The sequence below is a fragment of the Chionomys nivalis genome, chromosome 11, assembly GCF_950005125.1.
Source record: "Chionomys nivalis chromosome 11, mChiNiv1.1, whole genome shotgun sequence".
In the NCBI taxonomy this organism is placed as follows: domain Eukaryota; kingdom Metazoa; phylum Chordata; class Mammalia; order Rodentia; family Cricetidae; genus Chionomys; species Chionomys nivalis.
In genome coordinates, this window is record NC_080096.1 from 42,782,213 (window position 1) to 42,800,753 (window position 18,541).

General features: G+C 46.8%; 1 protein-coding gene across 2 annotated transcripts in view; it reads right to left on the reverse strand.

Moving 5' to 3' along the window:
• Positions 1-6,194: 6,194 nt before the first annotated feature.
• Positions 6,195-18,541, reverse strand: part of C8b (complement C8 beta chain) — a 38,104-nt gene continuing 25,757 nt past the window's right edge. For both annotated transcript variants that reach the window (XM_057785234.1, XM_057785233.1), the window contains 4 exons: positions 17,158-17,321; positions 9,994-10,147; positions 8,574-8,642; positions 6,195-6,346 (listed from right to left, as the gene is read on the reverse strand). In XM_057785234.1, coding sequence (XP_057641217.1) covers positions 6,195-6,346; positions 8,574-8,642; positions 9,994-10,147; positions 17,158-17,321 — 539 coding nt within the window. The remainder of the gene's footprint in view (positions 6,347-8,573; positions 8,643-9,993; positions 10,148-17,157; positions 17,322-18,541) is intronic.

Sequence of the window (18,541 nt, forward strand, 5' to 3'; positions counted from 1 at the left end):
TACTACTAATAAAAATAAATTTTAAAAGGAAAGAGCAATAGAAAAAAATAAAGTGTTAGCCTAACTTCCAGAGGTATCTGCTGCAGAGACCACTCCTGGGTGCTGGAGGTGCTGAACCATACACAGAGCCACCAGTACCTAACAGAGGAGACCTATGGGCAATGGCAATGGCCCCTGACCAGGAGGAAGCCCAGGGATCAACAAGCGAGTCTAGTCTAGGAATCAGGGACGGCAGCTGAAAGACGGTCAGGCATCTGAACCCCAAAAGACCGAAAGTCAGAAAAGTGGCACGTGTCGCAGGAAGAGGCACACAGCCCCAACGACAGTGCAGCCCTTGGGTGTTCTGCCAGCTCTGGGGTGGCGCATGTCCTTCTCAAGCTGGGGATAGTGAGTGTGAGCCTCACGTGTGGTCCTGGCCTTTCTGTGAATGGCAGGGGCTGCATCTCCGAGCCTTTTCTTGTCACCTTTCTGGGATTTCTCTGCTCTATGATCATAAAGGCTGCTTTCACAGTAGGCTCTCTGATCTAAGGCCTGTAGACCACTGTACCTTCATTGTCCTCTTCAGATACCTTTAAACCCATTGCTCCACAAACCTAGTATCTCTGGCATGATGTGCAGAGTCCTCTGTGGTTAGTCTTTCTGTCTACCTCTGACCACAGCTCCTCTTTCCTCCCATCATTCTCTGGGGGCATGACTTAGGTTCCTTTCCCAGAAAGTCAACTCCTCCTATGGTTCCACAGTCCATCAAGTGCATGCCCCTGCATGACTGACCTCCTACATGGTCCATGTCCTATCCCCATAGCCTGCCTGTCTGTCCCATCCAGGTACTTCCATGACAGACAGGGATTTCTTATGTCTTCTTGGCTCTTAGAACCCCAACGACTAAGACACACCCCTCCAGTCTCCTCTTAACCTTTGGTGCCAAAGGCCAAGACTAGCAAGGCCTTCATGTTGACTGTAGCAACTTGTAAGAAAGTGACTCAAAGCATGGCAGTGTGCAGGATTCCTGGATCCCGTGACCTTCATAAAACATTAGCGGACAGCCAAGTCCATAGCATCCCGGAGGCACAAATTGAAGAGCAAGCTTACCCCTTCCCACCTCAGTGAAAGAAGTCTATCAAATCAAATTAAAAGTCCCTTATTCGTGGCCTTGCAATTTCCCCCTTCCCCTGGAGAGATAAAGAAAAATATGTCTCCTCCCTGTATTAACAGCTTAAAAATGTGAGATAAATCCTCCCATCCTAGCCTGTTGTTAACAAATAGACTTGGCTGTCAGGTGGTATGATACATGTCCGACAGATCTATTTATCCATTCTATTTCTTTAGCGATAACACTGAGAAGTTTTATCTGGTATTTGGCCCCCTCCCCCACTCTCATTTTCCTAACCAAGCCATGTGGAGCCAGCGGTTGATGGATGGATGGTGTTCGGGATGAAAGGGGCCAGGATCAGATCGTTTCCAGGATGTGAACAAACTGGATTATTAACAAGGGGCCATTGGGCAGGAGGTGGGGAGGAAAGCGGAGTGGATCCCAGACAATGGCCAGTGATGGATGGAGGGACACCTGGGGCTGCAAGGTGTGGACTTGAGATAACTGGTGGCCGCTGCTGGGGCGATAACGGGAGTTCCCGGGCTCGGTGCCGACTCCTGCTTCAAGGCCAATGTCAGGCCAGACACTTGACTCCTGCTGAAAGTCCTCCAAGAATTCCCCTCTGCACATGGGGCCATAGTTTCTTTTCTCTTTTCTCTCTATAAAATGCATCTTTATGTTCAAGGAAGCAACTGGAAGGAAAGTAAAAAGAGGCAGAAAATGAGCAGGGTCTTCATTGCACCGAAGCTTAGGAAGTCAGTTTGGTACCCGCCTTGTGCCAAACCCTCATGGGTGATGCTTTTCCTTTGTTTCTGCCATGTCGAAAACTGTCACGCCGTGCCACCTGCATGAAGGGCACTAAGGAAGAGAGGATACATAATGTGGATAAAGAAAATGGTCTTCTGTCTGCCACAAAGACCTCCCAAATCCATTTGGTTTGTAATTCTGAGGAGTGGCAGGCCAGGGTGCTCACTCTGTGCAGGCAGGTATATCGGAGATGGCCCTGTGACAAATCTGGGCCTGCTTCACTTGTAATGGAAGGCTATGCGGGACAGCCACAGCAGCCTTGGATGGCACGGGCTGGTGTGGAGCTGTGTGGTCTCAGGGAAGTCACTCAGTCTCTCTGAGACTGTCCTGTCACCTGTCACAGGCAGACAATAAATCTGCCTCTTGCAGGCACGGAGAGGATTAAGCCTGGATTATGTATGTGGCGTTCTTTGTCACTGGTCATGATGTCTGCAAATATTCGTTATTATGCTGTTACATTTCCCTTAATGACCCGGGGCTTGGGAGAGAAAAGCCCTCCATGTCCTGTATTAAGATGTCCCCAGGAGTTGAGCAATTTTACTTACTTTTATTCTCACATATTAAAGAGGGTTTTATCCTGAAACATCATTTAAAGCAGTTGTACGTGGAAACCAAAAACCTGGGTTCTTGGTGATAGTTTGAGAATCCCTGAAAATGACCGTAATAGTGACATATTTAAGAAAAGAGTGCTTACCAGGTCCAGGGCCTCTTCTGGGTTCAGGGGTCCACATGACACCCATGTTGCCCCAGAAGGAGACATGTGCCCTGCCCTTCTTCACATGAGGGGATAAAGGCACTTGCTGAAGGCCACAGAGCCATCTGCCACTGAGCCCAGCTCAAGGTATCAGCACTGGCTTCAGAACATGTTTGTGGCATGTTCTGCTATGCAGCCTCTCCTCACAATGTCACTAGTTCTGCTAAGGGATGTGATGTCATGCCTCTGTCTCCATGAAAAAGACACTTGGGCATTTGAATGCCTCAGGGTACGAATCTGACTGGCTCTGAAGGCAGGGCATTCAGAGAGGAAAGGATTGCACTCACCAAACAGGAGCTAACAAACAGCATCCCCCGCTGTTAGGTTGTATGTGGGCTTAGTTCAGCTTGGAGACAAACTGAGAGCTGGCAATGGCTCAGGAGGTAATGTGAGTTACCAGGACACACATGAAATCTGGTTATGGTGAAATTCATCTGTAACCCTGGTGCTGTCTGGGGTCAGGAGTAGACAGAGACAGGAGGGTTCAGGGGATTTGCTGGTCAGCCAGGTCAGCCAGTCTAGCCAAAACTTGAGTTCTAGATCAAATGACAGAGCCTATCTTAAAAAAAAGTGATAGACATTTGAAAACATCTTACAACCACATGGCACGCACAGGTACAGGCAAACACACATGCACACCTGCACACCATCACCAAAAATTAAAGGAGTAATCTGGAGTGGAGTCTGACAGGTGAGTTGAACAGGGTAAGGTCCTATGGATATTTCTCCACTGATGAGGGTACTTGGGTCCCCTGGAGTACTGCTAAAGGTTTTCTGCATCAGGTACACTTTTTCCCAACAGATTTACTATAAATGCTTGAGAACTGAGGTGTCTTCTTCTTGTTCTTCTCGTTTCTCAAGACAGGGTCTTTCTGTTCAGCTCTGGCTGTCCTGGAACTCGCTCTGTAGACCAGGCTGGCCTTGAACTCACAGAGATCCACCTGTCTCTGCCTCTCAAGTGCTGGGATTAAAGGAGTGCGCCACTGCCACCACCTAGCTTCAGTGTCTTCTTTTTAAGACAGAGATGGCCCTTCTCCGCCTGTGATCCAGCCTGCGGGAGCTCCCTCCTGGCCCTGCACCACCTCTTGCTTGCTGCAGTCTTGGTAAGAATCTGGATTCCACCTGAAACTCCCTCCATCATCTGCTGCTTGCAGAAATTCTACCCCATTAAATCTAAATAAAAATTAAACGGACGATTCAGGTTAAAGACGTCATAAACTGGAAAACATTTTAATTGGCAGCTATTATTATTATTACTATTGTTAAAGTAATTATAACAGTTATTATCCCCACAGAAGTTATGCTATTAGCCCAAGGTCACTTGGGAAAGCCTCCTACCCTGGCCTTCAGTGTGCAGTGGAGCTCATGGCCTTTTAAAGAGCCTCCTCTTGGATGCGAACGTCGCTCACACACAGGCTCCTTGGGCTGTTCTTGTACTCGCAGTTCAGGGCCACTGCTGAACCACACTGCTTGGGCTCTGCCCGTATATTTTGGCTCGGCACAGGTATACCTGGGTGAGCCACAGTTGCCAAGACTCCAAGAGCACAGTTTGCATTTATTTTGTTTAATTCTTACATTATGTTTCAACCTCCTCCTAAGTGCATTTGTTTGCAGAAAGAGCCACGTGGGGAAGTTCAGCCCACAAATAAGAATATAATTATTACACAGTTTAGCAGTTCCTGGGCATCACCCGGGTATTCAGCGGTGCTTCACAATTCAATTGTCTCTCCTTCAAGACCACATTTAATAGGATAAACAATTTCTGCTAAATGCAATAAACGTGAACCTGGGCTGTCATCTCCATAATCAACTCAAATTTCCCATTAGAAGTGGTGGCCGTGATTGAGATTCAGAATTTAATTTGGCGGTGCCTGCTTCGATGTGCTACTGTCAGCTTCCTGGGAGCCTCCCGTCAACCAAAGACAGAGTGGTTCTTCCCTGTCTCGGGGGAATCCTAAAAGAAGATAGATTATAACTCAAGAAAATTATACGGCCTCCGTATAATGAAAGAGATAAAACATTATTGCATTATCCTGTTGAAATAACAGCAGACAGCAAAGCAATAATATTAAGCTAAACAAGGGCCCAGACCCGTCAGTTCGATTGCAGGGGACGAGGGATGTAGGGAGGCAGACAGAACTGCCATGCTGTCTGCCACTGCCTCAGGCAGTGAGTCCTCAGCCCCTTCCCAGTTTCCTATTGACTGCTGGATCTAGCTGGCCAGGCCAGACTGGAGAAATGGATGTGCTCAGCTCTTGGGACCCAGTACCAAATCCAGCTGTGGCAGATGCAAAACAAGAACCTTGGCTGAAGACAGTTGATTGCAAATGAATCCGAGGAATCAATTTACCTTTAACAAACTGCTTTTTACCCCTACCCATTTTATTTTAAGAAACTCACCTGAAGTTCCTCAGTCAGGGAGATATGTCCATGGGCAAATGGAGTGATGAAAAACGGGAATGTATCAGAAACATGAAGCTTAACCAGTTACTATTTAAAAGAAGATATTGGTAACCTGAACATCAGTTGCCACCCTATTGAGATCATCAAGCTTCTATTCCCCAAATAGCATTTGCACAAAAGCCCAGTGAGCAACGTGAATGTGCAGGTAATCTCTCAAAGGAGGGAGGGTGGGGCTTCAGTGCACCCTACCCCACAGCCAGCAGCCTCTCGACCCATTTCCCAGCCACCATGACCTTCTCTTTCCATTGTAAACCCTTTCTCCTGCGGTGGAGATTGTTCTCCCGTGGCTCCCAGCCACGTTCTGTTAGTGATCAGCATCCAGATCTACTCCATGGTCTCTGCTGCCACAAGCTTTGTTTCCTCTACTGAACATCAAAGCAGCCAAGAAACCCAAAGCCACTCTCCTGACAAGGCAGCAGGCAGAGGCTGGGAAGGAACATGAAATGTAGAAGAACACACACACATGCACGTGTGTGCGTGTGTGCACGCGCACACACAGAAAGTTTTATGCTACATTTTATTTAAGAATTTAAAATTAGAAGCTTCATTTGCAGCACAATTCTGTCATTTAATTATATGACCTGGGAGAAGTTGCTATATTTTCCCAAGTCTGTTTCCCATATATTTATCTTGCAAGGTTGTCATGGGAATGGATCGGGGGCACATAGAAGTCATTCCACAGAGACTAGCTATCTTTATTACTGAACAAGATTGTGTGCTTACCAAGGGATGAACAACTTCTTACCAATTTACTATTTCATTATTAGACACCTACTATGTACCTTTGCCACTACACAGTGACCAAGATAGTTTCTGGCTCCTAGACCATATGAGGGTAAAAAGCATGCAGAGCAGGCAGAGGAAGGTTTACGATGATGCTTTACCTTGCAAGGACTTAGGGTTTGGCTCAACCCACTGTTTATTGAAATTAGCATGCATCAAACAAACTAGAATCTTTGGAGGACAGAGGCATTGCCTTTCGTTGTGGCATCCCTGGGTGGGAGCTGATGTGTGGGAAGCCAGCTGAATCTGTGAGGCCCAGAGCTTGCAATGGCTCACCAGCCGGGGCTGCTCCCTCCTCTAACAGCTGAACGTTTCTGAAGCGGGGCCTGAACAGGGCCTGCCTCCTTTCTGAGGGAGTGGATTGTTACACTGCCTTTGTCTTGTTTTCTGTCCTCCAGAGCATGCAGACCAGTTGGACCAGCAACTCCACTTCCCGTCGATGGGGACATCTATAAGAAAGAAGGACAAAGAGTGCAAGTTGGTCCTTAATAAATTCTCTTGTTCTAGGAGGTGGGGTAGGGTTGGGTGAATAGGCTTTTGAAAGCTGACTTTCTGATATCTTCCTTTCAAACAAGGGAGATACCACAGGGTATTTGCACATTCTACAGTTATTCCTTTCCCAGGGTACCCTTGCCTTTCCCATTGACATTATCAATCCTATTAGCCCTTAAGATCTCAGCAAACATGTATTTCTTCCCAGAAGCCCAGGATCCTTAATTTTCATCACTTTCCTGTATTTTAAGCTCTCAGAGCGCTTGTAGCAGTTATTGCATAGAAACTTCAGATGCATTGGTGGAATGATTCAAGTAGCATTGCTCTTTCTTGTTACATCACAATCTTTGTGATGACAGGGACTGTACCTGCTTTGGTGAATCACAACACCTAGGCTGGCCTGCAGAAGGCCTTCTGAAAATAAATATTGGGGAGTAGGAGGATGCATAGGTGGGTGGCTAGATGGATGGGTTGATGAGGAGGTGCAGAGATGCATGTGTCAGTGGTGGGAGGATGGATGGGCGAATGAATGCATGATGAATATGGAAATAGATGGGTGGGTGGGCAGGTGGGTGGATGGATGGCTAAAAACGCTGATGGATAGATACATGGGTTGGCAGATAGTGAACAGGTGGGTGGGTGGACAGAGACATGCACGGATGGATGGATGGGTAGACGTGAGAATGGGAGGGGAATAGGTGGATGGATGGTTTCCAGAGAAAGCACTTCATGGTTGTAAGATACTGGAGAGGTTTCCATGTGTGGAGCCGTGTCATATCTGTTACCTACTGTGAACGTGGCATGCTGTAAATGGGGTGAATATCACTGTGCTTGTTGTCCACTTAAGGATTGACTTTGGTCCCAGATGAGGCTGCTGAATAACCAGTCGCTTCCCTATGATAGATCTGCACAAAATGAAAGGGCTACCATGGATGGTTTTCAAGGTCTCCTCCAGACAGAAACACTGTGGCCATGTGACCCTACACTCGGAGCAGGTCACGCTTTGGGACCTGGTTGAGGTGCAGGAGGAGAGAGCAAAGCCAGCATTGAGGTAGAGGGACATACTCAAAGGTTGTGCAGTCAGTCACACCTGCTAACCTGGATCTGGGTTCCTGCTCTCACTGTGAGCGGTGACCCATTGATCTTCACCATCTTTATCTACGTAATGAGGATATCACCAGTATTGACTTCATGGGGTCATTGCATAGAACAAATTATTTTCTATCTCTAAAATAATAAATCGCAAACAAAGCAATTGGTGCTTAGTTTTGCTCTTCCAGTGTATCAGTCAGCATTCTAAATGACTCGTATGCCTCATCTAAGCTTAAGTCAGCTCTGTGAGGTAGTAGATAGGATCATGTCCACTTCACAGATGCAGAGAGAGCACGTGTTCAAGTCAGAGTTATTAATGGTGGTGATGAAGTCTGAACTCAAGCTGAGATCAAGAACCAAACCAAGGTGCCCAGTCCGCAACCAAGCGCACAGAGGATGTCTACAACTTTACTAGATGGGATATGCCCATTTTAAGGCTGTCGCCAAAAAGTTATGGGAAGGAATAAAAATGAGAGAGAAATGTGAGTTTGATAGTTCTCAGATGACAAAATGGGCAAAGAATTTGAGAGCTGACCATCTATCTATCTATCTATCTATCTATCTATCTATCTATCTATCTATCTATCTATCTATCTCTCTCTCTCTATCTATCACTGAGAGACAACTGTTCCTGAGTCATGGAGGTGCAGAAGTCAATGAGATATGGCATTACTTATAGAAAGATGAGAGGAGATGCAATGAGAAAGGGGCTATGTGTACCTATCTTCAAAATAATGTGGGCATCTACAGCAGGAATTGACTAATTACACAGAGGGATAGGGTATGTTACAGGAATTTCTACAGATGAAACACACACACACACACACACCACATTGGATTTTGAATGTTGAATAATACAAAAAGAGCATAAGCTTTCCACAACAACCCAAGGAGGCTTGGGAATGTCACACATTAGCAGCCCTACACCATGGTGCATTCAAAATTATAAAATCCTGAAGGAGCCAGACAGGATCCTAAACACCACAATGGCCGTCTCCTGGTCTACACCCTCACCTTGCTATGAATCTTTTTCGTCATTCCCTACATTCTCCCAGGGTCTATTTACCCAAGCAACTTTGGAAGACTCATTACCTTTCCGTTTGGTAACCTCACAGGCTACGCCTTGGAAACCAGCTGGGCAAATGCAATCACAGCGTGAGCCTGAGGAAAACAAGGAGAGAAAGAGTGAAACCAGGACTCGGGAGCTCAGTCCCAAGCAACTGCGCTTCCATCAGGTAGATATGTGGACCAGACAGTAGATGGGGTGTACGTAGCGTGCAGGTGCAATACCAAGACCCGCTCCTTTTCTGGGAGTCCTCATGAGGGGTGTTCATTGCCATCATGAGAATTATATGGTGCTATTGAGAAAATTGCTCCTTAGCTGACCTTTGACTCACATTTATAAGCTCTCAGCATTGGATGATGCATTAGCAGTCGCTGAAGCCAGTCATCACTCACAAGTAATCGTCTAGTCTCTGCGTGAGTGCCTCTAGGGAGCTTCCCGCTCTTTAAGCCTCACCCTACCCACCTTTGGCAAGTTCTAAACCTTTGGAAGCGCTTCTCTATGCTGATCTGGAATCTGTCCCCTTGGAGTGTCTCTCATCTCATCATGAAGATTATCTCCTCAGAATAGACCCTGGGAATGTCTGACTCCATATTGTCCCTCGCCTCTGCTCTACAAGCCAAGTGGCCACCAGCTTCTAGTTCTAACTTTCTTGAATGGCAAGAAAGACTACAGTAATGCTAGGCTCCAACTCCGAGCTGCTGAGATGATCTCACTTCCTGTGAAGTGACTATTATGGAGGGAAGCTTATCTGACGGAAGAAGCTGCGGGCCACACCCTGTCTCTTAGCCACTGTCTGTCTGGGAAACTCCACACACGTGCCTCAGTGCCACTACTGGCCTGGAATTTCCTTCCCTTCAAACATGTTTTCTTTTGTGAACCTTCTGGGCATGCTCTATTGATATGGGCCCTGCCTGACTCCAGTTGGCTCCCTGAGCTGGAGAGTAAGCAAACAGCTCTCTTGTCTAGGGTACTGGAACAGACTCGTCTTCCATCTTGTCATCTCTTCATAACAAGCCTGACACAACAAACTCACTCTTCTCACTCTGTCCCACCCATTGTAAGGATCCTGGGCATGATCCTAGAAGTTAGTCATCGAGTTCTTCTAGTCTGTCCATGATGCCACCTTCAAATCCTCTCATCTCATACCGGCAAGGACATTCACAAAGGATTTCTTTGGGTCCTCCTGGGCCCTCTTCTTTGTCCAGAGTTGGCTAAATCAATACTAGACCACATGCTCACAGTTCCAAATATTAGCTAAATTTGAGGCCACCCATGATGCCCCTGGATCTAGAGTACCGGTGCTCTGGCAGACAAAGCAGAATCTCCTTCCTGCCACCATTCCAACTCCTCGGGAAGTGAAAAGCAGGCAACAGTTGACCCAGAATCAGGCTCCCTGCAGGCGATACCTTCCATAGAGGACCCCAATGTTCTAGGAGGTGGTGGTACCTTTCAGGACAGGGACTCCATTGCCTTGGCAAGGAGCACAGCGGCAGGAGCTGACTTCCTCCTGGAATTCCTCTAGCGCCTTCTTTATGTTCTGTTTCACCGTGCTGGAGTAGGCAAAGTCCGTGGCTGTCACAAGCTCATACAGAGGTTCGGCCTGAGACAGAAGAGGCAAGACACACATTGACTAGAGATCACACCAAAGCTACAGGGGAAGGACAGGGAGGGCCAGGCATGGAAAATGCAGGAGGGTTCCTATAGGACAGGAGAGGCGCTACAGGGTGTAGTCAGATGTCTGTCTTCTCTGCCTCCCCCACTTGGGAGATTCAAGGTCATTTGTTCAAGTTCAAATCAATTAGCAAGAAATACTAAGGCCTAGGCATGAACCTAAAATAACTTTAATGTGAGGATATTTATTCCCAGGAACTTCTTGAAGCTAGAGACAGAGGCAGACACTGGCAGACACTGTGTACACTGAAGGCTTATAGACAGTCTCTGACTTAAATGCGTTCGATGTAAGATCTCTCAACCTTAGGAAGGCAAGAAAGTGATTCCTATTTAGTTGGAGTGTTCTGTGACCTTCCCCTGCTAGTACCAGGCTCTACTGGGAGTGCTGCACAGCCACCAGTGACAGGGGATCTGGCCCCGTCAGCCCCTGGGTCATGAGACTCCCGAAGCTCCCAGGCCACAGTGCTGCCAAGCTGTGTTTGAATGCATTTCTGCTTTGATATTTTCAATTCATGATAGGTTTATCTGGACACGATCCCACAGTGCGTCAATGCGCATCTGTCCCATGTGGTTTCACAGAGTAAGAACCAAACCAGCAGAGATGAGCGGGCTAGGGGAGGGGACTGGAGAGGCTCGCTCATCTGTCTTGGTGTGCCCGGAAGGTGATCTTCGACAGCTCTTTGGTATACTTTAGGGCTGTGGTCCCGGCGTCATTTCCTTCCAGCCTCATGGGAATCACTCATATAATCCAAGCATTCACTCCAGGAAGCCTGTCTCCAAGACCCTTCCGTCAGAGGTCTCTACACTATTCATTTGATAACATTCTGTTTTCCAAATGCTCCTTTATAATCCTCAAACCTTTTCACAAGAAGCCTCCATTCTCTTCTCTGATTTGACAGGAAGCTGGCTGGGAGAGAGACTTGGAGTCTCTCTCTCTGGCTTTAGGCACAGCCTCAGATTAAGGGTAAAGAAGATGGCTAGTGGTCTAGATGCAGTGGGTCTGGGTGAGGCAGTGGCAGCGGGCATGGAAAGAGGGCAGAGGTTAGAGAAGTACAAGCAGCCCCTGCAGGGGCTGGCCACTGGCGTCAGTGGGTGTGGCTTCTGTGGCTTCACCTGGTGAGAAGAACCAGGGCCACACTACTGTTTTTGCAGTATTCTGTCCCTCTGTTAGGGATGCAGCTCCAGGGCCTGGTTCCTCTCCAGATTTTGTTGGTGATCCTGTCCTAATTCAGCCCTGGAGAGTTTAGGGTCTGTCTAAACGCAGGCAATCATGCCTAATAGAAGCCTCCAGTGGGAAGAAAATTGCTTCCATTTCTTAATGCATCTGATGCTGACCTTCGCCCCAGTGGGCAAAGCAAGGCTCCTTGGAGGTCCCATTGTCTCAACAGTCTGTGGTCAATGAATTGATCCAGAGGCTGTTTTCAGAGAGACCAGCCTGCTGGTCACACGTCGGGGAGGGTTAAGGGAGGGGAGCTTGCTTTACACCGCTGATAAGGTTCTCCACAGTCAGCTTTTGGCTTTTGCTCCGAGCTCCTTGAAAGGCCTACTTTAACCACCATGGTGTTTTCCTATCAAGACACACAGCCCTAGCCAGCAGCCAAACCTGAATAAACTTCCCACACACCCTGCACTTTGGGAGCCGCTGAGCTTCAGAGAAGGGTCCATTTCTCGCGAGATGATGATGATTAGTGCAGATGTTGGGTGAGGGGAAGCCCCAGGTAGATACATGACTCATTACCATCAGAATTGGAGTCCAAAGCCTGCGTTTTCCCTACTAGTTTAGGATGATTCCTGATAGGAATGCCTCAGGGGTTCCCATCACTAGCCTCACCCACGTGTTCCCCAAACTTCGCAGGCTATGGCAGCTTGCTTTGGTGAAGCAGGAGCCCCAGTGGGGCTTTGGGGCAGCCCTTTACAGTTAGGTCAGTACGGCTGTGTCCATTATTTGCCCACTGCCCGTTTTCCTGTCTCCCTTCTCCTTCCACCCGACCTCCCCTTCCCCTCATTCCCTCTACCTCTTTCTTCCGCACGTCGCCCTTAGATACTCCCTCTTGACTGCGATGGTCACTTAGGCCTCTACCTCACTTGCCCTTCAGGACATTTTACTCGTCACGCCCTTTACAGGTGATGCTAGAGAAGTTCTGTCGAGGTCCACGCAGATCTCTGCAGTGTGCCCTGTTATTTTCAAATACTCGTCACCGCAGCCAGTCATCACAAGGAGCTGGACCACACACACATCCCATGAGTCTTCATGGCAGTCCGAGGATTGGGTAATCCTGTACCTTTGCCCGTGACAGTTGACAAAGCTGGGGCACAGACAAGCTAAGTAGACTGACAAAGGTGTTACTCCACTAAGGGTGGCCTTGGACTTTTAACATTGTGGATTGTTGGCTTTTGGTCAGTATATACTTTTAGACCTATGGACAGTTAGAAAATCATACCAATTTAGCGCATAAATGCAATTTTATATCTCATCTCTTCACTTATAATAACATGAGGCTGTGTGACTCAGTTTGTGTTGATAAAGTGACCTTCAATAGCTTCAGGACACACAGATGGGCTGGTTATTTAGCTCCTCTGCTTTTTAGCTTCCAATTGATTCCTTTGCCCTTTTGGCGTATGCTACTACAACTATCCTAAGCTGATTTGTCTCTATACATATTTGTTAAAAAATTAACATTAGATCAAAAGCCATCAACATTTTTAATAGTATGGAGATACGGGTTTAAAATGCCTTCCTAGACTCGAGCTAAATCATATTGCCTCCTAGCTCACGAAAGGCCCCCTCAATGCTCACAATGCTTTGAGTATCACAGACTTTAACTCGTTGTCCATTTGATAGGTGAAAACAATAGTGCTATGATGTTATTTTTATTGGGAGAGGTTAAAAGTTTGGATATTTATTAGCCAACTGCCTGCTGTCCATTTCCCCAGAGATCATACCCTCCTCATGAACTGTGCCATTCTTCAGCTAATGAGGCTCTTATTTATGGTACGTCATCAGCATTACTGGTGAATTATCTAACTAATTAGTCTACTTATTAACTAGAACTTGTTTGTAGTATGCGTGTGTGTTTGTGGTGGGGCATATGGGGCCCAGAGGTTAGCCTTGGGTGATGTTCAGGAACCATGTGCCTTGTGTTCTTTTGAGACAATGTCTCACTGGCCTGGAGCCCACTGAGTAGGCTAGGCTGCCTGGCCAATGAGCCCAGCAGTCTGCCTGTCTTTGCCTTCTCCACACTGGCATTACAAAAGCAGCCCCCCACACCTGGCTTTGTTTATAAGGGTTCTGGGGGTGGGGGGGCTGCACTCAGGTTTCCATGGTTGTACAGTGTGAAACTTACCGCTGGGTTATCTTCTGAGCGCCTAGCCGACGTGGTTTTAGAGGAATAGTGTCAACCCATCGCATTTTATATCTCCTTTTGCTTTATGAAAATCCTTGGAGTGAATTTGCCTCTTGAGAGCATTACGACTGCGTATTCAAGATTTCAGCTCTCCTTCTGGACATAACCTCTCACAAGCAGGCTGCACATAGTCAGGCTGTGTCTTAGCAGAAGCACACAGAGCTGTAGCTTTTCAAAATCAGGCTGACATAGGGTAGGGACGCATCTCTTCAGAGGAAATTTTGTACACAGTAGGGCTGTAGGTTCTCAGAGGCAGGTTTCCATATGGTAGAGCTACAGTCTTCAGAGGAAGGTCTGTGCACAGTAGGACTGCAGGTTCTCAGAAGCGGGCCTTCAGTGTGACCTTTTCTGACCACTGACAGGTAGGTGAGCAGGAGCACCGAGTGAAGTAACTTAAGACTTCTGGCACTCTTCAGAGCCTTTATCTGGGTGTTTGGATGACCTTATTGGATGGGGCATTCTTCCCAATACTTCTTGGGCATGTGTAATGGGAAAGTTGATTCAGACTGAACTAAGACACTGGGGTCTGGTTGTTCCTTTGCAGTAGGACCTAGGCTATTCTGACCTCGGTGTGAGCACCACTCACATTTTCTCCCTCCACCCTAGGCAAGGCAATGTCTTCATCAGCTGTAGTCCAACCCTAACATCTTTCAACCTTGACCTATGCAGAAACACATGCCGATGACGGACTAAGGATAAGGCTTACTGGTTAAATACAAGACACCCAGTTCCATTCAAAAGTCAGATAAAGAGTAATTCAAGAATAAGAGACAGGCGGTGGCAACACACGCCTTTAATCGCAGCACTCAGGAGGCACAGGCAAGCAGATCTCTGTGAATTTGAGCCAGCCTGGTCTACAAGAGCTAGTTCCGGTTCCAGGACAGGCACCAACGCTACACAGAGAAAGCCTGTCTTGAAAAACCAAAAAGAAAGAAACAAAAAATAAAGAAGAATAGTATGGTCTGTTTTGTGCAATACATAAGAGATGCGTATACCCAGAGGATCATTCCTTCTTTATCTCAAGTTCAGTGCTGGCTATTCTGTATTTTCATCAGCTAAATCTGGCAATAGGTTTTGCGTTTTTGTTTTGTCTCAAAATGCCTTTGGAGTTCACCCACTGAGAAGCATTTCACCAGGTGGCAAGCTTTTTCCTTTCAAGATCAGGGTCGCCCAGTACGCTGCCTGTTGGAATGGCTCTGGGGTTTGATTCTTACTACTGGGGGATACAATTGTTCCTAAAAGGAAAACATGTCAGCAGGGTGTGTGGCAGCAGGATTGTTTTGTTTTGTTTTCAGTACTTCTGTTTGAGTTTTAGCACCGTGTTCATCCTGTGTCGTCAGTGCAGGGCAGAATCTCTACTATGCCTGGTGGATATAGGCACACATTTAATCTCGTGACTTGCTCAGGAAGGACTCTGTGTCTTAGATTCCTAGTTCTCTTCTCTATTCATCATCTTTCCCATCACTGTTTTAATCTCGTTGTCTTTTGTTTCCACATTATAAGAGCATTTTTATAGTGCCTTCCACATCACCGACTCAATTTTCTGCAGTGTCAATTCTGTTCTTTATAGTTTCCAATGTGGGTTTTAATTCTGCCACTGAGTTCCTGGTTCCCCACATCCAGCTACTTTCTTTTCATCTGATTAGTGTCTAAACAGCTCAGCTTCTATTTTTATTTCATAAATTCCTCATTTTCTTGAATTTTATTGTTGTCACAAAGCAAATGCATTCTCAAATTTACTTCCATTTTTCTATTTTATAGACGTGCTCATTTTTTGCAGCTTGAACATAATTTCCATCTTTCTTGTTCTAAAAAAAAATCTTTATTTAGCCACTGCCATCCCTAACTCTTCTTTTAACAAGGTGCCACCTCTCCCTGTCTGTATTTACCAGGAAACAGCATGAGCTAGTTCTTGCTCGCATACCTTGCAGCTGCAGAAATCTCATCTCAGGTCTTCTTAAAGGACAATTTATGACACCCAGGCAGTAGCATAGGAATTGTTTATCCAGTGGGCTCTGCTGTCCTGAAAAGATCAGTCATCACTCCTCCTGGAAAGCTGCCTCTGTTGAGATGCCTTATTCTGAGATAATATGAAAGCAGCCTGCAGCTTCTGAGACCAGAGAGAGAGCATGGAGCGGGGGATGGAAGAGCATGCATTTGCAGAGCAGGTGACAGATGCACAGAGGTGCATCAAACGAAGTCTTCTGTCCTTCTGTGCCTCTCTCCCGCTGTGCTCCTTAAATCACTCTCCTCCAGCATGCCGTGCTTGATAGAACCAGTTTGACCTCGACAGTCCCTAGCCCAGACAGGCACATTCGGCCTCATGGGGTCACCAAGCCATCCACCTTAGGTCTCAGTTTTAACAAATATCAGATAAGATATCCCAATACAGGACAGAAATTCAGAAGCCTATTTTCCTCTGAACTCCCTGTTCTCACACCTGGCTGTGATGCCATCCAGTGTCACCCTGGTATCAGTCAAGCTTGAATTTCTCTCCAGCTGCCTGCAGCCCATGGCCAGCTGCATCGCTTATGATTATCATCGATTGTGCTGTGAGTGTCACTAGTGACTAAAAACACAGGCAGGAATTGAATGACAACCTTCTTGTTCTATGGAGCTGTGCATTTGACACACAAATCCAGGTCCTGTTGGAAAAATCATCAGGGTCAGGACTGCAGAGTCTCTCATCAAGGTCCAGTCCCCCATTTTCCCTCCTTGACTGCCGAGAGAACTCTCAGGGGGTGGACAATGGCCCATCAACGACAGTACAGGCACCAGCAAGAAGAGAGTGATGTAAGTATGCCAGGGGTACTGTGCAAATGTCCCCACAGGCAAGGACCTACCGTTGCTGATGTGTGTGACAGGCCTGTTTTAACAAGCATCTCTTTAGTTTATTCTCAGTCGCAAGACTCCTAGTGTGGGAGTCGGGTGGTGAGAGTCATTATTTTCCTACTCCCCAAGCCCATAATGGGGGCAAAGAAGACAGACTCTCTTGACTAGACCTAACAAATTCTTGAGCAGCCACAGACGGACATGGCCTTCCTGACCCTTGGCATGTCACAGAAGAAGGCAGGCATATCTGACATGCAGACCGCCGGAAGCATTACTCCAGATAACATTCCTAACTCCCCCTCAGAGTGTTGCAAACTCAATGGGTACTTCAAATACATTTGTTATCCTCACCACATCTTGCACGATCCCAAGAGATGGGTATGCATGCTGATGACTTACTGTCCTTCCTAGGTATCTCTTCCATCTTGTCATGGCTTTGTGCGCTTCTGGTACCTTCTGATAGCATGGCAGAGGCTAATTTCCTTAATAACTTGTGGACTAAGTGGGGAGCTTAGGAACTTTAGGTGGCATGGCATGCTATGTTCTAGCCGGTTATTCCCACATCTGTTTTCTATTATAATTCAAGTAACTCAAGATTGTTGCCTGTGCCTTGACGATCTCCACATTCCATACACAGTTCACGGCAGACTCTCAGAACCCGTGTTCTATACAGAGGTGGAGTGGGCATAGTGGCTGCTGGTACCTTGAGTCTGATGATTGCTGGGTTGTACTGCACAGCATCTCCCCATTCCCGCATCAGTTCAGCTGTTGGCAGCTCCTTGTGCGCCAAGGTGGTAATGTACTCGCTTGCCCCTCCTTGCACGAGAACCACCAAGTCTTCCACCATGGAGCTCCGCTTGTTTCTGTCTGGAGTGGACAAGAAGAGTACCATGGAATCAAAGGATCTACTTTCCTGCCTTGGAATTTACTTCAGCTAAACAACAAGTGAGATGCCATGATTCTTTGTAAGTTTATATGGGGAGACATGGAAGAAGAAGTGTTCCTGACCATAGGTAAGTGTTAGTGCCCAGGGCAACTGGAAACTTACTTGATCATGCAGAGCACAAATGAGAAGAACAAGGATAGAAGATTCATCATGAACATATACAAATGCCAGTTATTGCAGTAGTATACACGAGATAGAGAGAAGAAAGTGATTGATGATAAATAGATAGATCTTATATCTATCTGTCATCTCTTTATCACCCATATGTCTATTTACCTATCATCTTTCTGTGTATTCATCATCTACATACAATTGCTTTGCCTATCTATCTATCTATCTATCTATCTATCTATCTATCTATCTATCTATCTATCTATGACAGATAATAGGTTTGTAAGTAGGTGGGCAGACAGGGAGAGAGACATTGTAATTAGTGAAACTTTGTGGGTGCTGGCAATGTTCTGTTCCAGGGACCTGTATAGGCACTAAGCTACAAGCCTCCTTAAAAGAGTTTAATCTGTCCTGCCCCACCACAAGGAACAGATAATCAGCAATATCAGCAACTCATTCTCAAGTGTAAATGGCTGCTCTAGGCTGGCAGCTGATTCCCGTGTTTGTGCTTTCCTATAGACTGCTTCCACTGTGGAGTTCTTCACATGGCAGGCAGCGCAGTACAGAGACGACTGGGAAAAAGAGGGGGAGCTAGGATCAGAACACTGCCATCAGTCTCATTCCTACACTACATGTGCTGACTTCCCAGCTCCCTATACTGCGTCCAGGTATCTTGCTCCTAGACCCTGGGTCTACACCCAGGCTGGCTTTACCCCCAACTCTAGACTGGCTTTTTCTGTCATGTGGCCTCTGCCATATGGCTGGTGCTGTACCAGATTTGCTAATCTCTTTGGCATGCATTATCTGAGGTAAGGCCCAGTCTCTGCCATGTTGCCTTGGCCCCCAGCATTCTGTGGCTAGCCAGGACCACTCTCAGCCTCTAGAGCAGTGGAACGCTATCCTCACTATGATGCGGTGGTCCTCATACCCAGGTTATAATTCACAGTGATGGAAATTTGGCCTTAAGGTTTCAGCCTGGATATTGGCCTTTTTGCCTTTTACCTACCTCAAACACTCACTGTGAATATGG